Genomic DNA, 27,677 nt, shown 5'->3' with positions numbered 1-27,677 from the left:
ATTTTGGACCCAGTCCAAACACAGTGACCCTAGAATTTTCATTTAACATTATCAAGCTACTTTCGAACCTTGGGCCACATGGTTCATTTCTGACATTTCTTTATTTTTACGCCAGCAGGATAAAGGTGACCTTCAGTTTTGCCTTGGAAATTAGAGTATAATGTCTATTTCTCTTAACCCCAGCTGCAAACTAGGATCACCTGGGGGAGAGTTTGATCACTTATGAACTGCAGATGCTTGGCCATGTGCCTGAGCCAGCTGGGAAGGCTCAGGGTTATGCAGCGTCACTTTTTCTTTTTTTTTTTTAACTCTGTAGCAGTGATAGAAGCCACTTCTCTGAGGACTATTCCTTTTGGTATATACACCCTCTCCATGCCTCTTTCCTAAAACCCCATGACACACTCCCCAAATTAAAGCCTATGTCTCATCAGAAAGTTGCTACAGTTCCGGATTCTCTGTAGGTTTTATATCTATTGGTTGAAGGCTAAGAGGATCTGTTGAGTCTACATATTGTTTAAAGACTTGGCATTTGGCTGGGCATTGTGGCACATGCCCTTAATTCCAGCATGTGGGAGAAGAGGCAAGTGTGGATCTCTCTGATTTTCAGGCCAGCCTAGTCTATAGAGCACATTCCAGGTCAGCCACGGCTACATGGTGAGTGATACTCTGTCTGTCATTCATATATATATATATGAATGTATATGTATATATATATACACACACGCACACACATATATATACACATACACATATATATACACATACACACATATCTATACATATATATACACACATATACATATATACATACACACATATATACACATATATACATATACATATATACATACACACATATATTTTTTTTCCTCTTTGAAGTCTGTTTGTCACTTGCCAGGGGCTGAACCATAACTTGTCTCTTTGGATGTTAAAGATTGATCTTCAGGTAGAGCAACATTACATGGAGGAACCAATTTCCATAAACTCTTCCTTAGTCTGTCAAGCCTCTCACTGCTCCCTGTTTCCTTTCAAAGGTTTTGATCACTTTGATTTATGAAAACACTTGTTTGGGTTTATATGAGTAACCTCTTCATCTTGTAGCCAAGAAATGAATTCGTCCATCCTGAGACAAGTCGATTTGTAACCTTTAGGGGAGAGTCCCTGAAGGCATGGATGGGTATTCCTCCGGTCAGGACTAATACAGGAAGAACTTCCGTATTTAAAGACACTTCACTTGATAGCGTCTGTATGTTGGAGGGGTGGTGATTGAGTGATCATTGCACCACGTCTGACTCTGTGGTTTCTTCTGCTCTTTGTCTGTCTGCCACTACTTTGCCCTGTATCTGTAGCAGCTGTTGGAAATACGATGCATGCTTGCTGGGAATTGGGTGGTAATTTTATATATAATGTCTGTTGATTGGATTGCCCAAGGTTGTTTTCTTTTATAAGTTTGTCTTCTCACACACATGCAAAAAGGATTAGATTGGAGAATTTGCCCCAATTACTAGAGACCGATTTTGAATGTCAGGGTCGTCAGCCATAGTTGCTGCTGGCACAGCTGCACACCGTGCACTGTTCACTGGAGTACATGGTAACTGTTTCACAGTAGGGATCGTGAAAATCCATTAGAGGAGGAAACACATTTTCAGAAGCAGGGGGGAAAAACAAAACAAGGGCAGCACAAAAGGTGAACTCGAGGGCATTGGATTTGAGAATCTCTTGCTTAGACGTGACTGGCACGTTTCAGAGCTGCCTGCGCTGACTTGAATTAGTTGCCATACGAGGCCTCTGAACCAGGTAGGGTTCTGTTCCTTAGAGGGAGTTTAGAGGACAATCCCTACACAGAGTTTGTTTTAAAATCCCACCAAAATTTCGCTCTCCCTCACCTGCATGGTTGCCATGAGAGCGTGTACTGTACCCTGTTCTTAAGGGGTGAAATTCTGGAAGCTCCCTTGTATGATGAATACATTATTTTCCATATTCTTTATGTGACAAAGGTCACATAAGCTGAAATGTTGATGCGTGTTTCATCTGAGTCTGAGTCTGCAACTGGGGACTCAAGGGTGAAAAGCAGCCCATGCCTGGGGCCTTTGTGCACCATAGTGAAAGAAAGGGCTCTGCCCAGCCTGGTGCTGGGTAGTTTCGTTTTTTGTTTTTTTTTTTTTAACTGATTGGGCGACATCCTCCAGGCAGTCCCTCTGCCTCCAGATCCCTGAGAATAGTCTAGCTTTGCTTTTTCCTTTCCTCTTCAGAATCCTTTCTTGTCATGGTGATAAATGGTGGGTGGGTCATTGCTTAATGAGGACTGTGATCATGTTAAATAGCCTCTGATTAAAGAGTGACTCACTGGGTGCATTATTCTCAGGGTGGGGGGTGGGGGGGAGGTGTATTACTGGGGTGGGGTTGAGTGAATCCCCTTTCATGTTCAGGGGTAAATTGTATCCCCCCAACCCCCATCAGTTAAAGACAATTAGAGGGGCTCTCTGACTTCAAGAGGAACGAGATGATGTTCCCCCAAGATGATGTATTCCATTTTGAAGGGAGAAAGCAAATTGTGATTTCCGTGGGCTGTTGCAGTAGCCTTGGCTTGTGAAGGGCAAACTGTCATTGTGAGTATGCAAGTGACTGTAAGGGGATTTATGTGTCTGATACTCAGGGAAGAGTTGCTGTAAAATGGTAGGAACAGTTTGCATCTGCCTTCTCATCTCCCACCAGTCTGCTGCTTCTTTGTCAACTTAATGCTTAAAGGAGTTTAACTTTTGATACAAAATCTGATACGTATATAGGAAAATCTAAACTTCCCTGGGGTTTCCCACTGTCTGTAGTAGCTACCATTCGAGTATTAGTCTCAGGAGGGAGAGCCGTGCTTCCACACTTGTAGTCACTGGTGAGATCCTAGAACTCTAACAGGCTTCCATTAACACTCATAATTGATAAGCGCATTCGTTTGCAATGACACTTTTATGTTGTGAGCCCGCATCCCCAGCACTGAAGAAATGGCTCAGCCGCAGTTCTCACTCCTCAGCTTTGGTTTGGGGCTTATTCTGATCACTGAACCGATCATGAAGCCGAGCTGTTTTACGTTCTCCAAGGCTGTGTGGCCTTTGAAGGCCAAAGATGAGAGTTGGTTTGGCCTGGAGATAAGGCGTTTACTAACTATTTCAGATGGCGTTATCCTAGATTTAGTGAGAGCACGTTCCTTTAATGCTGTTGTTTCATCCAGTGCTATACCCTGGAAGTCTAAGAAGACCCACGTCTGTGGGTTGCTGTGGTGACCCTTAGTTCCTGTGTGTGCACATACCCAGATCTTCCTCAGCATTTCTGGATGAAGGGATTCATGTCTTAGAGTGTCAGTTCTCTTGATTAAAAACTGTCATCTAATTAGATAGTCTTTCCTTCTGGAAAATGATTAAAGTATTTCTCCTGTAAAGTTAGCTTCTAAAAGTCTTTGTACAGGATGAGGTTTGACTCTCTCTCTGTCTCTGACTGTCTCTGTCTGTCTCTGTCTCTCTCTCTGTGTGTGTGTGTGTGTGTGTGTGTGTGTGTGTGTGTGTGCGCACGTGCACACTTAAAAGAGGTTACATGCAGATATTGAGTGTCACCCCATCTCCAGAAAGTTATGTTTCGTCATGGAATGTTCTGGAAAACTAAAGCTTTATATATTGTTAAATTCATTATTAGAATACCACCAAATTAATCTCAACTTCTGCCTCCCTTTCCTGTCTTGCCCGTAGCTTCTCTCTGCCCTTCCCCTTCTTGCTTGTCCACAGTTGCAGGTGTTCCCACTAGCACTAAACCATTCTTCTCGTTTCACCTCTTCTCTAAGGCAGCTTTCCAGAGTCCACATTCTTCAGGACTGGATAGAAGATAGGTTGGCAGCAGGAGTCATCTTGTGACACATCTGGAATGTGGCTTCATAATGTCAAATTAATTCAGTCTCCCAAGAGTGCATATCCCTAACTCTTGCTTAAACCTGTCATCAGTTTGTTGTACCAGGAAGCATTCATGAACCCTAAAGACCAACAAAGAACCCGTCTCTGGTGTAATAGCATTAAAGTCTCTTTATTACAAGTTCAGGTTTGGGCTCTCCTCCAACCCAACCCTGACACAGCAGGACAGGAAGGGACAATGGAGCAGCCTCTAACCCTCAGCAGGACACTGTTTTATAGGGAATGGGACCAAGAGAGAGGGTGTCCAGCCTGACCCACGTCTAACTGAATGTCCACTGTAAGCCAGCAAGTGGGTGCTCTGAAGCAAGACCATGAACACTCACCAATGTCTGAAAGTACATCTGAAACAGTCAGACTGATCTTTGATTGACTGTTGCTAGGAAGTAGCTAGGGAGTGACTCTGGCTAAGAACAAGCTGTGGGTCCTTCCTGGTACGTGGACACAGCTTGGGCTCTGCTGCAGGTCAAGTTTTCAGGCTTTTATTTTTAAGATGGAGGCCGGTCCCCAGATGGAGTAGGTTTGGCCTCCTGAGTTCATTTGTATTTATTCCTTCTGATTGCTGCCTCCGTGAGCTGGTAGGTGCTCAGCAGAACCGTTTATCAGCTATTTTATCTCATGGGCTTGAAGATCTAGCTTGACGTAATACATAGTAGCCTGAAAAGAAGCAGGAGGATCCTCCTGATCCCTGCTGATGATTGCAGGTCCAAGGGAGATTTTTGTCTCAGAAACTTCGATGGAAGACACTCTACATTGATCTCTGGCCTCCACACACATGTGCACACATGTGTGTAAGCACCTACATAACATAAGCACACAGGTGCATGTGCACACACAGAAGCCAAGTACTTTGTATCAGGATAATAGGACGATGCTTGGAGGACATTTAAAGAATTGTCTGGACATCACCTATCCTAGAACCAAGGTCAAAGTTTTTTAACTGCCCTGAAAGACTCTAAGAGAAGAGAGGTCAACATGGCATTGCTTACACATGGCCACCCAGAGAAGTGTATCCCCAGGTTTAGCCGTCCATGAACTCAGAAATGTCTTTAGCTTTGGGTCAAGGGTTATAAACAGCGATGGAGCTGACAGACTTTGGAATTAGTCATATGCTGCTCTTTTGTAGGCATGAGAAATGGGGGAGGTATGGAGTCATGGGGGCTTCTGCAAGATTTTAAAGGAAACCTGAAGCCAGGCAGTGTATGTGAAGGTCATGACCCTTACAGGCAGCTCTAAGAGTGCTGTGTGAAGCTGTAGGGTTGAAAGCTTGGGAAGTTGGAGATGCTAGGAATATAGACTGTTGAAGAAAGCCCCAAGCAGCACGTGGAACCAGCCCAGGGTCATGCGAGTTGCAAATGCCAAGTTATATCATACTATCACATGCCACAGTGCTCGACATGGAATTACAGGATTTAATGCTGGCCCCGATGGGTTTCAGTCTCGCTTTGGTTTTAGCTGTCAAACCTATGTCCCCAACCCATTACTGCCTTATTTCAGTGAGAATGTTTACCCTGTCACTGTATCTTGGAAGTCTATAATTTGGTTTTGATTTCTGTAGGATCTTATAGCTAAGTGTTTAGTCTCCCAGGGGAGATTTTGGACTTTAACTTAATGAACAATGTTAGAACTGTTAAGACTGTGGGGACTCGTAGATGGGCCAGATGCATTTTAGATTATGATGTGGCCCCGAGCCTTTGGCAGCCAGGGAGAGAATGTGACAGTTTAAATATGAACTTACGTATTAGAGATTGAGTTGCTAGCTCACTGGCTTTGGGAAAGTGATTGAATCTTGAGGGCTCTGAACCAACGAATTTCTTGATGGACTCATAATTGGTGACAGTATTAGGTAGTGTCAGAGGTAAGGCCTAGTTGGAGGAGTTCTGCCCACCATGAACGGAATGGTCTATTCCGCTGTACGTTCTCCTGCTACTATGATGTCCTTTCAAGTGCACTGGACCAGGCTGGGCCGAGCCCAGTGAGCCTGTGAGCCAAATACATCTCTGCTCCTTTTAAGTTTTTCTTGCAGTATTTTGTTCGCAGCTCTGTAAAAGTAGCTAATACCGACACCTCATTGTTTTCTCTCTTTTACCTGGTAAGACAGAATTTGCAGTATACAAGGTGCACGTTCCTACTTAAGTGCCTTCTCTGTCATAGGAATGAGGAAAAGGGAAAGCAGATCAGGACTTCATAGTCTGGCAGACTCGGTTTCCACTCTCTGGCCCTTTTTCCTGCTGTGGTAGGCAGCTCGGATGAAGAGCATCACACTCGATATTCCGACTGTGCACTTTTGTGCCATAAGATCCTTTTGGAGTGCAGTGTCTGTCTTCAGCTCTTGTTTGTTATGGCCCAACTTACCTGTGTCCCAGTGTCTGTGGAGCACGATGACAGGAAGAATAAGAAAACTCGCTCTTTCCAATGTGTCACCAGGGATGCAATTAAGGTTATAGAGGGCTGAGATCTACTGTGTGGCCAAGCCAGACGGCTCCCTCCCTCTTGAGGGACAGAAACATGTTCTCTTCACCCCTTTCGAAGTGCTGATCCTACCCAGAAGGATGTGTTTTTCTGGAGGGAAGTCTCTGCTTTTGGCAATAGAACTAAAATAGAAGAATTCAGTTTGACCTACTTCCTCAGCACCGAGTGCCCTGCATTGTCCTCCCAGGCAGTATGAAAATCCTTGGGCTGAGAAACTGACAGCCGCAATCAGACACTTGCACCAAGGGGAATGAACGTCATGCATTTTAATAGGGGTGCTGCTGCTGGAAGAGGTTGAAAGGAGTGAGAGCCAAGCCAACTCAAACAAAAGGAGCCAGTAGGGAGGTGTCATGGCAGGGATGGGAGTGATATTCAAATTATTTATCCTACAATGATTCTGATGATTTAAGACGGAAGGATTGCCAAACTCTTATGAAGTGGTGAAGATATAAATGTTCCATGATTGTTAATCAAAGCAACAGGAATTTATCTGTCCATCCATCCATCCATCCATCCATCCATCCATCCATCCAAATCAAAGAATGATTTGTTAACAGTGGAGGTCTACAGTTAGGACATTGGACACAAGCCAAGAGACTCACAGCCACCATTGTGCTGATAAAAGTCCTTCCGTGGCAGACTTCAGACAGGCACGCCCATGTGTGCATGCCCACAGAGCCATGGAGTCTAGCATGCTGCAGGAAATCTTTGTTCTGCATCTTGCTTCCCCTTATGATTAGCTGTGAAACGTCTTGTCTCAGGTTAGGAGTATTAGGATGGCTTACCAGGGTCAGCCTTCTCCCACAGGGCAGATCATATGGATTTCAGGATCCCCACAGTGGTCTCTCAAGTTTGAAGAATCCAGAGACACTGCTTGTCTTTGTACACCATAGCTCCATCTAATTCTTAATGTTGGTGCCTGTTGTGACACACACAAGCTATTTGTGTTTTTCAGAAAAGGGCTGCTTTGGGAGTTAGTTTTTATGGTTATCTATCAGTGCTTTGAGGCAGTAGAAGAATCATGTCAGAACCCTACTTTTGTGAGTAAACCATAGAAAATATCTTAAGTAGAAAGACACATTAAAAAACTACATTATGGAGGAGTTAGAAGAAGAACTAAAGGAGCTGAAGGGGTTTGCAACCTCATAGAAAGAACAATGATATCAACCAACCAGACCCCCCAAGAGCTCCCAGAGACTAAATCACCAACCAAAGAGTACACATAGAGGGACCCCTGGCTCCAACCACATATGTAGCAGAGGATGGCCTTATTGGTCATCAGTGAGAGGAGAGACCCTTGACCCTGTGAAGGCTCAGTGCCCCATTGTAGGGGAATGTTGGGGTGGGGAGATGGGAGGGAATGGGAGAGTGGGTGGGGGAACAGTCTCATAGAGGCAGGGGGAGGAGGGAAAGGATAGAGGGATTCCAGAGGGGATAACATTTGAAATGTAAGTAAAGAAAATATCCAATTAAAAAAAACCCACTATATTACAAATTTTGTATATCAAGTTCCTCTGCCAATGAGATGGCTTAAAACAGGAAGGTTTGATCCAAACAAAGGCCATTATCTAAGAAAACACTAACCTTCCTGGTGCTGTCCAGGAGCTGGGACGCCCGCGGCGCAATACTGTCTTCTGCTGAGCAAAAGCAGTAGTTGTTTCCAAAGCAAAAGTAAGATCAATTTCTTGTTGTCTTAAGTTGGTTCTTCTCCATGGCTGGAGGGGAATGAAATGAGGATTTCTTAGGTGTCAAGTTGGGACTCTAGGCTGGTACACTTGAGAAATGGGGCCCAGGACATGTGCCGCCCATCACTAAACGGCGATGGGGTTTTTTCTTAGTCTTCTATGGAGACTGATCACCACCTGTTGGAGATGGAGGTTAAAACTTTACAGGCTATGTTCCAGGCTTCAATATTTGTGACAATTTCATCTTCAGTCTTAAAATTTAAGCATGTAAGGATTTTGTGTGGTTGTATTATGTGTGTTTAAGTAATTGGTTACACTCAGTATGGAAATGGTTTATGGAACCTCATTTTGGCATCTTCACATTTTTTTTTCTTTTTTTCGGAGCTGGGGACCAAACCCAGGGCCTTGCGCTTGCTAGGCAAGTGCTCTACCGCTGAACTAAATCCCCAACCCCGCATCTTCACATTTTAATGAGGTAGAGATGGTTATATCGCCTCCCTGAAGAAACCTTTCCCTCCCTGGGTGTATCTGACTTTTCCCTGCTCTCTTTGCCTTTTCTCCCTGTCTACAGGACTCCTGACACTGGAGTTTCATTTAGGCCAGACTGTTTTCTTTAAGTTGCTTTTAGGTCATTGATTTTCAATCTGTGAATCTCAACATACCAGATAGCCTGCATATCAGATGTTTATATTGTGATTCATAACAGTAGCAAGATTACAGTTATGAAGTAGAAATGAAATAATGTTATGATTGGGGGTCTCCAGAACACGAGGAACTGGTTGAGAGTCACTGCTTTAGATGAGCTGTGATGAGAAGTAGATTCAGGGTTTTGGTCAAATAACATTGATTTTCGTGTGGAATCTGTCAGTGATCAGATACTGAAAACCATGCTGCCACACCTCCCTTTCCTGCTCTCCTTCATCACACTGGCTTTCTACCTCAGCGGCTGTCTCTTCACAGCCAACTCCATTTTAATAGTGAGTGCTGCTTCCCTGGAGTCTAATCCTGTGAGGTGTGAACCAGGAGTCTCCCGCCTGCATAGGTGAGGTTCACCCACTCATTCAGATTGGATATGTGCCCTGAGTCTAGATGCAATAGCAGGAAAGGCAGACTCTGTCTTCATATGTTGCACGCTGACCCTGTCCTATATTCTTGCAAGATATGCTGACCTGCCCAGGCTTCATCCTTGCTATTCCAGCCGGCCTGATCACATGAGAATTCAAGGGCAACTTCTCATTTTGATGGAGAAATAACACCGCAAAGCGTCTTCCTAGAGAGAGTCTGAGAAGCATTAGGGCTATGCTGGGGCTTGGTGTTCTGAGTCATTCAGGTGCCAAGACTGATTGGAAAATATCCAAGAAGGAAGGAGGCTCTTCTTTTCAAGCTAAATAACAGCCTCCTTGTTGGGAAGGGAATAATCAATCCCAGCTGCAGAAAAGAGACTAAATTTCCTTTGCTTCCCCATTCAAATCTAATCTTATGACATGAGTTTCTGACATGAGTAGCATTCTTGTGCAGACTTGTGGCCCCAGGGAGGGGATGGTTATTTAAGACAGCTGGCTCCTCAAGCAAGGCATATAACTTGATGATAAATGCTTGCAGACAACATCCCTTGCTTTCTGGTCCCAGTACCAGTTTAATTGACAGCCCTGGAGACTTGCAAAAAATAAGTAGATGTTTCTTTGAAAGAATATCATGTCTCTGGATGCAAGAAGAAGATAAGAAATTCTGCATGCACACAATTCATCTGTGTTTCCCAGCAAGCAGGACTCTTCAGGGACGGATTCCTTTTATGCATTCTTCATGAAACAAGTTTGCTGTGCCTCCAAACCCTGTCTTGTGTTATGGTGCAGGCTGAGTCTCTTAGGAGTTTGCATTTTCTTGCTTTGCTTTGTCTTTTAGAAAGACCTATTTTAAAGAATTACTTAGGTCCTCGCAACCCTCCCCTCCCCCAAATTAGACGCAGTTCTTTAAGAACAGTTCTAGGTTTCAGTTATTAAAAATTTCCTCAGAGTTGTTAGTAACTCCTTTCTCTCAGGAAACCTTGCTCTTTGGAATAATAATTCTGCCTACATCTCTAAATGTCACTCGTTTGTTTCATGTTCCTAATTGCAATTGGAGATGAAGTCTGTGGGCAAGGAATGGATTTATTCTTTTTCCTTCTTTCTTAAATCTCTGCTTTTGCATGTTAGAACTTGGTCATTAAAATATAATATAAACTAAAGGAAACATTCCTAGAAAACAGGTTTCTTTGAAAGGATCAAGAGACTATACAGGATGGGTTTTTTAAATTAAAATTAATCAAGTACAATGGTAGTCTTCGAAAAAAATAAACTTTAGGAAAGGACCTAAATGGAGAGGAAGCATGAAACACTAAAACCTGGTTATGTTTCAAAGTCAACACGGAATTAAGCCAGCAAGTTACTGGGTGATGCCTCCGCACTGTGTCGCTTAGAGGGAAGTTTTTAAAGTACCGAACAACACTTTTGGAATACTTTGTCCTGGGAGGTCTACAACCATAACTTGGAGGGATACTCGCAGATGTTTAAAAACATTGTCCTGAAGAGGACATGTGGAGTAGGGGTGGGAGGAGAGGAGATGAGGGCTGAGGAAAAGTAACAGAAGACATTTTTACTTTTCTATGTTTCTATATTAAAGGGGATCCAAAGTAGACATGACAAAATAATATTACCTTGAGGGGCGGGGACATTATTTATTGTACTTTTAATCCCAAATTAATATATAAAGGAACAAAACTTATTTCCTAACTTCATCCTACATAGATGAAGGTCTAGTGTGTGAGCTAACAAACACAACTTTCTGTTTGCATTTTGGAGAGAATTTAGATAGGTAGGAAATGTAAGTGTTAAGCTGCCTCACTTCCAGTTTTGCTGTGATGACAGCATATCTGGTGTGTGTGTGTGTGTGTGTGTGTGTGTGTGTGTGTGTGTGTGTGTGTGTGTGTGTGTGTGAAGAGCAGGCGCCTTCTAAACACAAAGGCTTGTCTTAGCTGTGGTGTTTGCCCCAGCCAACATCAGTTTCACTTTTTAAAGTGTTGCCATGAGTGATTTGAGTAGGCAGTGTGCTTTTCTTCTGAGAGTGAGACTTCCATCCACCAAGACTGTGCCATGGAGACTTTTTTCCTCACTGCTTTTCTTATAGGATTTGTATTGGTTTGAAAATGAAAATTTTGACATTTTGTCCTGTGAAAATAAATGTAGCTATAGAAACCAAAACCTTATATTTTCTACAGCACAGTATTTTTCTGCTTACTTTGGACTCAGCTCTGACCTGTCCTCCTGATTGAACCATAACTAAAAACAAAGAAGAAAACAGAGGGAAGTTTGTCATTAGGCAATATGAATTTTGAATGCTAAAGCTTATTTTCTTTCTTCCCAAAGCCACCAGCCCTCATTCATTCATTTTTTTTAAAAAAAAATTTAGTATATTTTTAGGTGTATGAATATATGTATGTATGTGAGTGTGTATGTGTGTTATGTGTACCTTTGCAGGGCAGACAGTAGTCTTTGGTAGTTCTCTCTTAGAATGTAGGTCAGAGGAATCTGGTTGTCGGGCTCTGTGATAGACCCCTTTAAGCATGAATCAGCTTACTAGCTTAGTAGCCCTCACTTTACCCTTAAGGTTCACTTTCATTCTGAAGCTTGAAATGCCTCCCTAACACCTGTGCAGAATAATAACTACACCAAGTCAGGTATGGGGAGAGGAGCCCCTCAAAAGAGAAGTCTGTTGCTACAATCTTTAGGGTCAAAGCTCTTACAAAATTAATTTCTTAGCCAGGCAGTGGTGGTACACGCTTTTAATCCCAGCACTTGATGGGAGAAGGAGGTGCAGAGGCAGGGCGGATTTCTGTTGAGTTTGAGGCCAGCCTGGTCTACAGAGGAGTTCCAGAACAGCCAGGGCTATGTGGAAGAACCCTGTCTCAAAAAATCAAAATCCCAAAGCAAAACAAAATAATATTTTTATTCTTTTTGCCTTTGTAGTTGTTGTTCTTTTCAAGACAGGGTTTCTCTGTGTAAAAGCTGGCTGTCCTGTAACTTGTTTTGGAGACTAAACTGGCTTCAAACTCACAGAGGTGGATGCGCTTACCTCTGCACCACCATGCCTGGCTAGTTTAAGAATTCTGTACATGCGCAGTGAAACCTAATCATATTTTCCTCCCTCCAACTTCCCCCATGTCCCTGTCGACATGTTCCCCTCTCAACTTCCTGGGTTGGTTGGTTGGTTGGTTTGTTACTATTTGACTTTGTTTTTATAACCCACTAAGCCCAGTTAGTGTTGCCCGCATGTGCATGGCTGAGGGCCATTCCTTTGGAGCATGGGAAATCTGCCGGTGACCAAAAAGTGAGAGTATCTTTACTTCTGTCAGGCTGGTTAAGTTGGGATGGGTTTTGGTGCAGTTGTTTCTTGATGCCAGAATGTAAGTTCAAAGAATAACTCAAGAAAGAAGAGCAACAATTTTACTTAGAAAGAAAAAAAAGAGTTGACGTGACCCCTTTCACATACATATTTTTTTAGAACTTAAGTTCCACAGAACGATTAAGGATAGTGACAATGTCTGTGCTGGCAGCGTTGAGGACTTTTATTTTCCAGAATAATAGGATTAATTGGTCAGGTTTCTCCATATAATCTTAATTAATGATTCTCTTATTTCTCTGAGTGTGATCATGTGTGGTGTTGCCAGGCTGATACCAGAGTGTAAACTGATCTGATTTCTATGTATAGAGGATCAATTCCTGAAAAATCCTGCAGGTTATGCCTGTATTTAAAATATGTAGAGGTCATAGTGTTCATTAACACATATTGATACGTTTAGTATTTCCAGTCTGGCAACAAGTGGAGTCCTATTTTAAAACCATATGATTGAAACTTGTGTTTATAATTTGTTTCAAGAGAGTTAGCCAATTTGTTTGAAGATATCAATTTCAGAACCTATTCACTATTCCCTAAAGCATAAGAAGTTGGCCTGAACTTGTAATGACCTTATAACATTACTTAGAAGTCGATCCTTTAAAAAAATTCCTAGGTATAAGATTACATCCTTGTCATTCACTTATTTCATAAAAGACAGAAAAATGGCCCAGTTGTTTAGATTTTAGACAAGTATAAAAGCTGCTGACTTATTTCATAAGCTCTTTTATGTTTTCTTGGAGGTTGTAAATCACAGTTAATACTTTCTTTAGGGAAACAGTATGTGGTCCAGTGAAAAGTGTGTTCCTCTCAGCTGGCTATGAGTTGGAACATTTTGCTTAACCTTTTGAGCCTTGTTAAGCTCTTTTTAGATAACGTGGGCATGTCAGTCCTTGGTGAGATTGTCCTGGTGGCTAAGAGAAAAGATAGTGAGAATGGGATTCATTGTGTAAAGTGTGTGCTTTTTTCCTCATGGACGTTACCTTACTCAGCTGTTGCAGATAGACCAGTTTTAATTAGACAGTTACCACCTTGAGCTGTGGTCCGGTTGCCGTTTCTGTAACATAGTTTCCTTTTGTTTATTATTGGGAACCACTTGAGTCCTAGGAAGTCTTTATGCAAAGTGTTGTTACATCAGCTCAGAAACATTTGGTTCCCTGGACCCTAGAGTCACAGTAAGACACAAGAGGGCTGGCTCAGTATGCTGAACCGACTTCCTTGTCTGATTACTTCTGGAATTTTGCTGTGGCTTCCATCCTTTATAAAGCCTTAGAATACATTGGGCTTTTTTTTTTTTTTTTTTTTTTTTTTTTTGGAGCTGGGGACCGAACCCAGGGCCTTGCGCTTCCTAGGTAAGCGCTCTACCACTGAGCTAAATCCCCAACCCCCAATATGATTTCTTCTTAAGTGACCATAGGCAGCTTTGGAGAGTAACTTGTGGAGCTAACCCCCTCCTTGTCCTTTCCCTCTTCTACCTATCCCATCCTCCCTGCCTTTCTTCCCCTCTTCTAGCTTTTCTCCCCTCCACTAACTTCCCTTCCCTTCCTTTCCTCCTCTTCACTTCCTTCCCCTCCACTTCCTTTCCTCCTCCTCTCTTTAGGTCTACCCACTTTTCCTCTTTTCATCCTTTCTTCCCTTTCTTTTGCGATGCAGGGGTTTGAACTCAGGGCCCTCTTCGTGCTAGGCAAGCATTCTCTCACAGAGCCACACCCCTTCCCTCTTTCAATGCCTGCATACTATGATCAGCTTTGGTAACTGGTATACCCAGTATCTTTGACATTGTGAGGGCTATTCCTGGTTGTCAACTTGACTACATGTGGAATTAACTAAAACCCAAGTGACTGGAGAAGCCTGTGAGGGATTTTTTTTTTTTTTTCGGAGCTGGGGACCGAACCCAGGGCCTTGCGCTTCCTAGGTAAGCGCTCTACCACTGAGCTAAATCCCCAGCCCCCCCCCTTTTTTTTTTTTTTTTTTTTTGGCTTTTATGCTATGGGGATGAGTTTTAGAGGTAGCAGTTGAATTATCTTGGAAATGTTCTTCTTTTAAAAGATCTTTGTCTCCCCTAGGAAGTATCATTGGGTAGCTTTAAAAGTTTAAGGCCTTCCCTGTCTGTCGATGGAAAGAATCATTTTCTGAAATCAAATGTTTAGTCGTAGGACCCTATGATTAGTCATGATTGGTGGGAGCAGTAGGAAAATGAAGCTCAAATCCATTTTTTTCCCTTTTTAACAGACAAGAATTTAATGTAGGGGTGTAGGGACTGTCTGCAGGTGCCATTGCGAAGCCTTTTACTGTAAGTGCTGCTGTCTTTGAGCTTTGGTTCTGTTTCTATGGCAACCTTAGGATCTGTGTGCTTGGCTGAATGGATTTACAGGAAACTGAAAAACATTGCTATTCTAAGTAGCTTGGTGTGGAAAGCCCAGCCAGCATTCACTGAGAACAAAGCAGGCAATGTATGATAATTGTATTCAGTGTTGGGGATAAAGAGTTGGGGAGAATCCCAGCTTCTGCTTACTGACTGTGTGTTTCTTGAATTTTGGAGGACCAAATGACATACTCTTTATTTCAAATTTCACATTTGATTCCCCTGTCTCCATCCAACCCCCTTTCCCTTTAGCGTTGAAGATGGAATTCATGTCTCAGATATGTTAGGGAAGACCTCTCCTGCCCCCGCTCCCTGATTTCCCTGTTCATTTAAAAAAAAAAAAAAAGCTATTCTAGTAGAATTGATTTAAACAAAACAAGTCAGTCTCTCTCTCTCTCTCTCTCTCTCTCTCTCTCTCTCTCTCTGTGTGTGTGTGTGTGTGTGTGTGTGTGTGTGTGTAAAATGATGTTTCAATGAATCAATCTCTTGATTTTTTTGTTTCTCAAATCCCAAGGTGGGCAGTCTAGTGCAAGTGGCTTCTTTTGCTAGCACTGTAAATTAAAAATGGCTTCAGTGTCTCTCATGCTTATTCCTTATGTCAAAACTATCCTACTTCAAGTATTCTTAACATGTAAAAGCTGTTTTTCTAAATATTTACAGAAGAGTCATGTAATAAACACGGTTGCTTGGGGAACCAAAATTAAATGCAATTTCCCTTCATTATTTTACCCCAGCCTGTTTAAAGAAGACTGCATCAATGTCAATACAGTTCTATTAAAAGGCCACATGGTGATTTCAGTTCCAATATAAATGTATTGAGACTTCCTGTTTGAGATTTTTCAAGTCATTTTTAGAAGTAGGATAAAATATTTTTTTTTTTTAAAAATGTAAGGTACTCTTGTGTAAAAGCAACCATATAGCAGGACTCTGATGTGGAAAGCATTTGATTTCAGGAGCTACCTCTCCCATTCCACCCACATACATGGGAGAAGACCCGTAAACATTCTGATATGTGCCAGCCTCCTATTATTCCTTCTGTAAAATGTCTTTGTTCTACCAGCAAGGCTGTTTGACTGTGCAAAGGCTCACCCTTATTATTATGGCAATTTAAAACAGTCTTTCGCTGAGACCCAGTCTTTGCATTCCTCCCAGGTCGTGGGATATTTCTGTGAAATACCCTTCTGATATCTCAGGAGACCCTCCCTCATCTCTGGAAACTGCAAGCTGCCAGATAAATCAAGAATAGGGCATAACTGCATATTGCCATCTCTCCTCTGTCCCATAGTCGGAGTAATGGAATCTCAAAGCACTCTAAAATACTGATGAAAGGTTTAATTCTTCAAAGAGCTTCTATGATGCAAGGGTAGAGTCTAGGAAGGTTTTTGTGGTTGTTATTGTTGTTTTAAAGATGTCTCGGACCAAAATTTGTTGAGCAAGTCCTTGCTGAGTCCCTTTAAACAAGTAAGGAGTTACAGGTTTTGGCTGGTCTGTCTTGGGGTAGAAAACAAAAGGTAAACTGGTGCTAACCTGCCTGCTGATGGGTTGGGAGGAATTACAGGAAGATTATAGGAGAGAAGGGGGTAGGACCTAAGACACTCGATTCCTTTCACAGAAATGTGTGGAGCAGAGTCTCCCTGGCAGGTGCTGTGTGAGCAGTGGAGTTGTGGTGATGGACCAGAGAATGCTCCTGATTGTGTAGCACTCAGTCTGTGGTGAGCTCCACAGTGAGCCGGACAGTTACTTCAGTGAAGGGGCAGTGGGCTTGCAGGCCCCTTGGAAGACAAATGCGGCTGAAACCTAAGCAGAAAAGCTCGATGCTTTGACTTCAGTATTGCCTTTATTTCCTGTCAGAAAATCCCACTGTTTTGGTAGCAGTTCCTAAAATAGGGATAAGCGATTTTTAGAAGGTTAGTTATTAGACTTTGGTACTTTAGAGCTAGACAGAAGTTTAAGAGATCTAACCTGCTTACCCAGCTGCCCCCTCTCGACTCTGAGCAGGCAAAGAAACAGTAGATTCCCAGAGTACCTGTGGGTCAGTGTGTTGGCCATCTTGGCATCAATGTAACAAAATACCCGAAACAGTTTCTAAGAGGAAAAGTCTCAGTCTTACAGATTTCAGTTCAAGATGGTGGACCCTGTTGGCGAGGGAGTAGTACATCATGACAGAAGCTTTTGATAGCAAACCCACTCATTTCATTGTTGAGGAACAGAAAAGAGAGGGGGGGCGGGTCCCACAGTCCTCTTGGAAGGCATGCCCCTGCCATTTGCCGACTTCCTATTCGAAGGCTCTACCTCTTAATGGTTCTACAGTGCCCTAGTAACTCTACTCTGACAATCCAACAGCCTTTAACATGGGAAGCCTTGGGAGGCTTTCAGGGTCCAAATTATAGCAGCTGGGAAATTGAGACCCAGTACATCCTCCTTGGTTTCAGAATGTTAGTACCTCATGGTGCTACTGTGCCTGTTTTGTCTTAATAAAAAGTGTATCACAGTTGGAATACTCTAATAGTATTTTCCTCAGACCTCAAGCCTTCCATGTGTCTGCATTCTCTTTAACAGAGATGAAGTAGGGAAGAGAAAAGGAGGGCTGTGGTAAACTGTCAGGAGCTTGCAGTGAAGTTACGTTGGTCCCTTTCCCCTTGACCTAATTAATCTGCCTACCGCAGGATAGAAAATGACTATCGTAAGTCCGTAAGTGCTCCCAGTGGTGTGGAAAGCTTGGGCAGGTTCCTGTCATATGCCACACGTCTCAGTTGGATGTGTCTCTGTGTTAAGTCTTACTGACTGTTTTAATTTTGTACCTTAGTATAAATATTAACCCCCCATTTCTGTAGTTTTCTTTCACAAGCCACATCACATTTGCTATTACCAATGATCTTCTTAGAAGAATGAATTCCGTAAGTTAAAAAATTTAGAAGCAAATTAAGATCGTCTCATGGATGTATTTTTTCTTCTCCCACTCTCGTTAAAACAAATTTTAGTGACAATACCAATTTTTTTCCTGAAACAGATTAGTGACTCGTATCAGACCTTAGTGTTAATCTCAGTTTTTTTTAAAATGAAAATTAAAAGAAAAATTCAGAATTCAAGTACAAGAAATAAGTTCTAAAACATGAAAGTAGTACTTGAGTGACCAAATATGAAAACACGAGAGAGATGAGGTACCAAATGGTACGAGGGGTGTGTGTACCACTGTGTACAACCGTGTGTGTGTGTGTGTGTGTGTGTGTGTGTGTGTGTGTGCATGGAGGTTGGGAAATGTTGGCTGTCTTTTCTTTATCACTCTCTGCCTTAAATTTTGAGCTGAGTCCTTTTGCCGTATGTCTTAGGGTTTTATCGCTGTGGAGAGACACCATGGTCACAACAACTCTTACACTGTCAAGCATTTAATCGGGGCTGGCTTACAGTTTCAGAGGTTCAGTCCATTGCCATCATGGCAGGAAACATGGCAGCATGCAGTCAGACATGGTGCTGGCGAAGGAGCTGAGAGCTCTCCATCTTGATCCAGGAGGAGACCGTCTTTTGCAGGAAAAAACTCTTTCACACTGGGCAAAGCCTGAACACAGGACACTTCAAAGCCCACCCACAATGACACACTTCATCCAACAAGGCCACTCCTTATGGCCAGCCATTCAAACACAACAATCTTTAGGCATGAAACCACCACACCAAATCCAAAAAGTCAGTGGCTCTGGCTGGGCTGGCCTGCTAGCCAGTGAGTGGGATTTATCTCTGCCCTCGAGTGCCAGAGTCCACAGGCGATGCTTGACCATGCCCAACTTTTGCATGGATCCTCAGGTCCTCTTCCTTGCAAAGCAAGGTTTCTTAGCCATTGAACCGTCTCCCCCAGTCCCAGCTATTCTGTCTCACTAAGTTAGTCCTTCTTTCTGCTCCTTCATGCACATGAGCCTGAGAGAGGTTAAATATCTCGCCCAAGATTGTCCACATGAGTGTGTGTGTGTGTGTGTGTGTGTGTGCACATGCACAAGCATGAATGTGTAGGTGGGTGTGGCAGCAAAGAGCTTGTCCAGGTGCCTAGTTTCCAACACAATCCATGCTCGAGTGCTCATACCTGTGCTGAGATATGGTACCCAAGAAAGTGGAATCTTCACCCTCTGCCGATACTGGTTTTTTTTTCCATCTTCACCGATACCATCACCCTGCCTCTGTGCATTTAGATTTACAGCCAAAACAGAATAGCGATGACCCCTAGCACAACACTCATGTCTGCTTTGTGCAAACTGTAAATGGAGACCTGTACTCCAAAGCAGTGGTGGAGAAAGAGATCTGTTCCTTTCCTTCTCGCTGTCAGTGCTGTGTGCTGCTTTTCCTCCCTTTGGTTTAGTAGCAGTTGCTGGTCCACTACAGGCTCCACTGCCCTGTCTCGTAGCATGGCTCCTAGTTGCCTGTAACTCAGGAGGAAGCCCGTCTTCCACCCACGTCCAGCCCCCACCAGCTTTCTCAGTGTCTGAAGTCCTTGTGAAGTCCAGCAGGAAAACAGCCCAGAAGAGGGTTTGTTCCTGTGTCTGGTTTTTATCTTCAGTGTTCATAGCATTTTTTCTTCCTTTTTTAGATAGATGTGACCCCTTGAAATGCTAATTCTCCCACAAAAGGTGGAAAGAGAGGTTTTGATTTTTCTAAAAGCCCTACAGGCTGCAAGACACCATTCTAGTTTCACAATTGAGAATTTCTCCTGTGACAGCTTCCCGTCCCCTGGTGTGCCTTCAGTGCTGCCCTGCAGGCAGATTCTAGCCCCCCTTCCAGGAACCCAGACTTCAGGCTTAAGGCTTCTTCTCTCTCTTACATACTTGCCCAGCTCTTCCCGAACTGAGAAAACCCAAAGCCTTTAGGAATCAAGAGTAAAGTAAAAGGCCTCCTGGCACCATGCTGTGAGGTGCCCACCCTGTGTCCTGTCTTCACACCTTCACTGTGAAAGGAGGACGTGGTCTCATCCAGAGCCCTTCACTTTCTCTGCCCACTGATTTCATTCTGCCTCATAGAGCCAAACAGCTCTCTGGTTTTCTTTTTCTTTCCCACAGCCAAAATTTTCTGGCTCCTGGGACTTTGCAACAGGATGCTAGTAGGTGCCTATTGTTTTTCTCACCTTGGGAGAGTAGGGGGAAGCAGTCACTTGACCTTTGACTCCCCCCCCCCCACACACACACTCTTCTTTTTCCTTGTCCCACCTTTAGTCAGAACTCTGGGAAACTCTGTCAGCTCTTTTAACCACCACTGAGTCATCTCTCCATTCCCTGAGATGTCAGTTTTTAGTCTCTCTCTGATTTGTTCTGTAACTGACACGAAGGCCCCTTGAAATACTTTCTCGACTTGGTTTCCAACAAACTGTAAAAAGTCTTGATTTCTTTCTTGGTTTTGCAGCGTCTCCCAAGCTTGGCATGTAGCTGGCCTCTCGGCTTTGACCTCCTCTTATGCGCATGGCCCAGGGTTTAGTTGCTAATCTAGCCACATTGGCAAATCTGGTGTTCAGCCTTGGTGTCTCTCCTCCAGTTGAGATTTGTATGTCCCAGCTTTATGAACAGCGCCCTACTTGACAGTGTGATAGTCATGTCACAGACGATGTTCCAGATCTGAGTTTTGGAACAGCCTGTCTGCCACTAAGTTCATTTTATACTTCTCACTGTCAGAGCTAATGGCAGCTACAGCACTTCTGTCACACTAGTCAAAAGCCTTGACTCTTCTTCATCTCCTGTCTCCAGTCTTTACCCCCTGACCCCTCAGAACAGATAGCCCTCATCCCTTCCATGGCAGTAGTCTCCAGCTCACCATACCTGGTAATGTCCTTTGTAGTCTAAACTTCACTGTTTTCCAGTCATACATAGCTACACATTTTAGGTCAAGCTCGTCCAGAGAAGCTGCTCTTGTCTGGTACTCAGCCCCAATAGGCATAGTCTCATACCATACTTCAGTTAATCAGAACATATGTTACTTCAGATAATCAGAACACATGTTAGACGTCCACCAATGCTGTGGTCCCCACTAGCCCTCTGGGATGATGGATAGGACATGTTCTTGCTCAGACCGTGGCACTAAAGGTTGGTTAGAAAAACCTCTGAGGAGCTGGAGAGATGACTAGGAGGTTAGGAATGGTTACTGCTCTTGCAGAGAATCTGAGTTTGGTTCCCAGCACCCATGTCAGTTGGCTCATAAATGCCTGGAACTCAGTTCACTGTGATGAGATACCCTCTTCTGGCTTCTGCAGGTACTCACAGTCTGTATACATAACCCTATATGGACATGTGTACACACACATACACACGTACATGGACACATATGTACACACATGTGCACACCTTTACATGGACACAATTATGCACACACACAATTACACACATATATATGCATGGACATGTGTGCATAGGTGCATGTGTGCACACATGCATACATGCATGGACACATATACATGTACATGTACACACAAAGACACAGACATGCACACTGAGAGGCCACATGTGACAAACTGTAATGATGAAGCTGACCCTGAGGTGGAAATGCTATGAATGTCCATCAGGCAGTGTGCCTTTTACAAGACAGTGTTCTACCACCATAGAAAACAATAAATCACTCAACATTTGCCCTAACCTGGATGACCCTTAAACAAGCAAAGGGAAAGGCCATTACAAAGGGCCTTGTACTGTATGATATAATGTATATGAGATATCTGGAGAGGGCTGGAGAGTTGGTTCAGCAGTTAAGAGCCCTGGCGGCTCTTCCAGAAGACCCAGGCTCAATTCCCACACCCACATGGCAGCTTACAACTATAACTTCAGTTCCAGGGGATATGACACCTTTTTCTGGCTTCTGGATATGGTAGGGGAAACAACCATACATAAAAAATAAAAATAAAACATTAAAAAAATCTGGGCCCCATAGAACCATAGAACAAGGTGGAGTTGTGGATACCGGGTAATGAGAGAAGAGGCCACAGGAAATGACTACTAATGGGCTCAGAATTTCTTTCCTGATCGAGGTGATAGCTGTACAATTCGGAATGTATTAGATGGTCCTCAGTTGTGTACTTGAGTGGGTGATTGTACAGTGCTGGTTATTTTATGTCAACATGATACAAGCTAGAGTCATGTGAAAGGAGGGACCTCGTGTGAGAACACACCCCTATAAGACTGACTTGTAGGCAAGCATGTGGGACATTTTGTTGATTGATTGGTGTGGTAGAGCCTAACCCATTGTGGGTGGTGCCACCCCTTGGCTGGCAATCCCGGGTTGTGTAAAAAGGCAAGTTGAGTGAGGCAGTAAGCAGCAGTCCTCTGTGGTTTTACCTTAGGGTCTGTCCTGACTTCCCTTCATGATGGATCTCCTTTGTAAGATGAAGCAAACCCTTCTCTCCCCCGAGCTGTGTTCTCAGAGCCATAGAAACCCAACTAGAAAAGTCTATGACTCAAATCTTAATAAAGGAAAACCAGAACAAGCCACAGCTGCTATGCTGGCGGGAACACAATGTCATGGTTGAGCAGTGAACAGGGGAAATGTCAGTGACAAGGTTTAAGGGTCTGATGAAGAGTCATTAGTTTGTAATGAGGGTGGTGTGGTCGCCCTGCTGTTGTGATAACAATGACTGAACCGAGGGGCTGTGGGGAGATTGGAGGTCAGATAGCCAGTGTCAGGACCGCAGAGGACACCAAGTGGAGGTTGACAATACTGCTCAGCCACGTGAGTAGTGGGAAGGACCTGCTGTGGGAGCAGAGCCAAGCCCAAATACAGGATTCCCAGGAGTATGGTGTGGATAAAGACGTAATTCACACAATCCAAAAAGTAGATAATGTTGTCACCACCTGAGGTGGTGAGCAGAGGCAGGGTTGGCAGGTGAAAGGTGATTGGTGCTTTTAAATCACTGATCTGATGAGGCGTGAGCTAACTACAGAAGCTGGGTTCTACTTGATAATTGAGACGTGGGTAGGACCCATGCCTACTGCGCCCCCTGGCTGCTGAGAGGCCCATCGTCTTCATTACCTAATTACTGTAACCCAAGTCTTTCACTGTGTATCTATCTAGTTCACTGTGGTTTTTTTTTTTTTTTTTTTTTTTTTTGGTTCTTTTTTGGAGCTGGGGACCAGGGCCTTGCGCTTCCTAGGCAAGCGCTCTACCACTGAGCTAAATCCCCAACCCCGTTCACTGTGTTTTTTATGCAGACTTATTTATTCCAACATAAAGATGAATTGTGACCGTAGAGTCAGAAGGTCTTACTGAGATTGCAGAGAACTCTCAAGTAGTGGATCAAGGTTTTTAAAATATCAACACATTATTATTTTGGAGATGAAGCCATTTTCATAAGAGAAGTTTTTGTGCAGCTCCTTGTAAAAGCACATTTGAAACACAGCTTGTCCATATCAAAGTGCTAGAAATGGCTCTGTTGTCACCAGTAGACCAAAGATGAATGTTTTGCTGCCGTGGACCAGGCTTTCTGGGATCTTAAACAGAGAGTATGGAGTGGGGAGCTTTCTTAAAAACTGAAGATGTAATTCAGACAACACATGAGGGTGCAGGACCAGGAAGTCTTCCCCAACCTTGATAAAGGCGGTGATCAGGGAAACACACACTGCAGTGAGCAGGTCTCTGTCCCACCACAGTGCTGTGGGTAACGCTTGAATGTGCAGTTAATTTTGCTGACTTTTATTGTGCTCCAATGTTTCTAATTTCTTGGATTTTCTTTTTCTAGGTTACTTGTCTGCAAGACTTTTTTGGAGACGATGATGTTTTTATTGCATGTGGACCTGAAAAATATCGTTATGCCCAAGATGACTTTGTCCTGGATCATAGTGGTGAGGCAATTCATTGACCATCTCTGTAGCTCCTGAAAAGAAAACTCAGAATTTAGACACTCAGACATGTTAACCTAGGTACACTGGAGAAAGTTGACCAAGCACAAGTGGTGTTCACTGGTAGTCCCAGCCACTCAGGAGGCTGAGGCAGGAGGATCACTTGACTCTAAGATTTTAAGGCCAGCCTTGGCAACATATTGAAAACGTATTGAAGGATAATTAATAAACTGTCCATCGTAATTATTGGAGATTTCTTTTTATGTCATTGTTTTAAAACATGCTTTATAAAAACATACATTGTTTATATTTTTATAAAAATATGGGTGGGATAAAAAATACCCATTTCTTTATTTTTACCCATTAATAGAGTTTTTTAATCATTACTTCAATGATTCCAAATGATACTGGCTTTAAGGAAATGGCTCTATCCTATTGCCGTAATTCTGTATACCTACTCTAGTAGAAATGACTGTTTTAGCTGATAGAAAAATCAACCTCATTTTTAAGTGAGTGAAATTCAAGTTCGATATATTTTACAAAGGAAAGAGATTAAAGCTATAATCTCATCTTTTATAAATAAGGAAAGATGTCTTTAGAGATCCAGATGGACGATAGAAATAGATCACCAAGATAACGTGATGCGTGTGCTTATTTAAATCAGAGACTGTCTGGTCTGAGGAAGCAGCTCAGCAGTTGAGAGCCTGTTCTGCTGTTGCTGAGGGCCAAAGTGTGGCTCCTAGGACCTTTATTGCAGGGCCCACAACTGTGTGTAATTTCTGTCTTAGGGGATAGGATGCCCCCTTCTGGCCTCTATGGGCACTGCACTCAGATGCCCATACTCACAAAGAGATACACACACACACACACACACACACACACACACACACACACACACACACACAATTTTAAAATATGGTAAATCATCTGGGCAGCGGTGAGCACACATTTTTAATCCCAGCTCTCAGGAGGTAGAGGCAGGCAGATCTGTGAGTTTGAGGCCACCCTGATCTACACCATGAGTTCTAGGACACCCAGGGCTACACAGAGAAACCCTGTCTTGAACAAAACACAAACAAATACATTTTCTAAAAAACTGATAATGGACAGGTTATTAAACTGTCGTGTGTAAATATTTTTGTTTTACTATGTGTTTCCCAAGCGCTTGCTTCGGACTTATCAGTTTCAGTTTTCACCTCTGCTAATTTCTTTAAAGGTTTCTATATTGTGTCCCTGTGCTGGAATGACTTTGTCAACCTGTAACACCACTGGGAAGTCTGTAATTGTAATACTGTACTTTTGTGTCCTCCGTGCTGACAATCTACCCTGTTCCTGGGATACCAAGATTGACTAAAACGTTCACTTACCCATCAACTGTCTTTTACTGAAAATTTTAGTTTTCAGTTTCTGAGCGATTTTGTCAATAAGCAGACACTTTGAAAGTCGAGACAGAGAAACTAAATTTTGCACTGTAGGTTTTACTGTGGAAGGTATGGTGTGGTGTACAAAGCCGGGCTCCCTACAGGTTTATTCTGGAGCTGAATATGAATGACTGTGGCCAGGAACACAGATTCAAGGCACTCGTTACCCTGGCAGCAGTTTCATGAAGTTTCTAGAGTAACAGAACAAAGAAAGCCACAAGCCAGGGCACTCTTAAAACGCCTTAGAAATGTCAGGCAGGCCGGCGACAGCAAAGCAGGTGAGCATGTGCCGAGGCCTTGGATGCTGTCCGATGAGTTCTTACCTTACATCGCTGGAACTAGGGGTCTGTTCGTGTGTTTTAACAAGACTTGCCTAACAGTCACACACAGGTTGGCAGTAAATGGTTATTAGGGGGCTAAGATAGCCTCGAACAGTCTGGCCCATCTCTGCATCTTTCCAACACTCCACAATCAACAAAGCTCCAATCAGAGAAGATCGTAGTGACTTAGTCACTGTAGTCACCACGGTGGTGCTAACAGCAGCAACAACAAAGCAGCGTTCACTGCTTACTGTGTGTGTCTAGCAGGTCAGCTGTTGCTTTGTGTGTGGTGAGTTTACCTGATCGAGCCGGATCATCTGGCTTTTGTTGATGAAGATGGCCTCTAATAGGTTTTAAAATACGAGCCCTATCGTATTTACCCCATCTCGATTTCTAGCTATTTAATCTTCTTCAAGGTGGGAGTGGTAAGGATATCTTAAAAGACTTTGTGAGGATTCCCTGAATTAATATGTCATATAGCTCGGGGGACCCTGTATGTCTTGCTCTTTTGGCTACTGTCAGTTTTGTAGCACCGTCTTCACACAGTGAAGTTGAATGGTGAGAGCAAATCTCATTTTGGATTCTATCACAGATACACTTACGAGAACACAAAGTTTTTTTAATCGGTTGTGTAACTGTTTTGTCTTGAGAGTTCCAGCTTTGAATATCACACACTAAAAGTCACGCATTAAAACAATAACAAAAAAATCAAAGGACGAATACGTTTGAAAGCCCACCAAAACAATAAAAAGAAAGAAAGAGGGAGGAATAAAAGAGACTCTGGTGTGGTGGCGGATGACTTTAATATTCCAGCATGTGTGAGGCAGAGGCAGGCAGATCTCTGAGTTAAGGCCGGCATGGTTTACATAGTGAGTTCTAGGCTAGATAAGGCTACACAGTGAGAGCTTGTTTTAAACAGTCAACATGCACAGAATTCTGCTAATCCAGTGGTTCTCAACCTTCTATCTTCATTGCTACTTCATAACTAATTTTGCTACTGTTATGGACTAGAATGTACATACCTGCATTTTCCCCATGGTCTTAAGCAGCCGACCCCTGTGAAAGGGGGGCATTTGACATCAGAAGGATTGTGACCCATAGGTTGAGAACCGCTGTGCTAAACTAATCTTGGTCAAATGATAAATTTCTCCTGATTCCTAACCCAGGGTGTGTTTCTGAAGTTCCGGCTTATTGGGGCTTGTTTTGGTACATCCCGCTCATTAGAGGGACATTGTCTCTAAAACGTTTAACAGTCTACACTGGGAGCTTTCCAGACAAAGGAACACAATCCATAATACTAATGGATTAGCAGAAACTGGAGCTGCCCCATTTATATAAGGTTTGATTAGAGCCTTTCAGATGTTAACTAGGCTCCCCTGGTGTGTCTCCCCTGATTAGAATACTTCACATGTTAATTTACCACCCCGGGGATATAGATTAAAATTAACTCTCATTCTAATCTTTTTGCATAAATTGAAGTATTTTGAAGTAAACCATAGACAATATGTTATCTAATTTATCCCTTACAACTAGCCCACGAAGCACATTTTATTCTTAGGTTAATGTTAGGGAGAAATACGGAGGCTGGCCCGTAAGCAGTGTCCCGAGCCCGCCTGACTGCCAATGCTGTGATCTTAATTACTCAAATGTGAAGTGGCAAATGCAGCTGTAATTTGTTCTGGTTCTCCACATGCTGTTTTATTTGGCGGCCTATGGAAAGGTCTGTGCTCTTGTTTAAAGGCGCTCCTCTCCCCTTTGCCCGTCCATGCTATGGAGAGATGGGTAGTTACAGTACGTAGGTCCTAATCCGAGGTTCATGTCCTTCTGATGCACGATGAGCAAGGACTTGAAGAGGACAATTCTGGTTGGTGCTGCCTGTGGGGAGAGCTGAGGCTTATCTGTGAAGAATATTGTGCGTTTGCTCAGGACAGTGGAGTTGTGTGCCCAGTAAGAACTCAGTCCAAACAATGACGTGTCACAGATGTGGATCTAACAGAAGATCTAAACCTCACATGTACTTTCTGGACAGTTGCTGCATGCATTGAATTTCTGGAGCTCGGGGGCCGGCAGCTCACAAGTCCTGGGTTCAGTCTATAGCACTGAAAAGGAAAAGGTAGGATGGGAAGGAGACTGTCAGGCAATAGCAACAGGGTTGGGGAGACCCCCTTGTAAGGTGCGTGGGGTTGTAAGTGTGAGGGCCAGAGTTCAAATCTCCACCACCCTACAAAACACCAGGCATGGTGGCTC

General features: G+C 43.3%; 1 protein-coding gene across 15 annotated transcripts in view; it reads left to right on the top strand.

Moving 5' to 3' along the window:
* Dclk2 (doublecortin-like kinase 2) overlaps positions 1-27,677 on the top strand; it is a 129,098-nt gene that overhangs the window by 57,603 nt on the left and 43,818 nt on the right. For all 15 annotated transcript variants that reach the window (XR_015663565.1, XR_015663567.1, XR_015663564.1 and 12 more), the window contains 1 exon segment: positions 23,590-23,692. Coding sequence is in view for 8 of the 15 variants with exons in the window: in XM_087624380.1 (XP_087480506.1) it covers positions 23,590-23,692 (103 nt within the window). In the remaining 7 variants the exon portion in view is untranslated.

This window comes from Rattus norvegicus, chromosome 2 (assembly GCF_021556685.1).
Source record: "Rattus norvegicus strain SHRSP/BbbUtx chromosome 2, alternate assembly SHRSP_T2T, whole genome shotgun sequence".
NCBI classification, from domain to species: Eukaryota; Metazoa; Chordata; class Mammalia; order Rodentia; family Muridae; genus Rattus; species Rattus norvegicus.
Note: the sequence above shows the minus strand (reverse complement) of the source record. Positions and strands in the feature narration are given on the sequence as shown.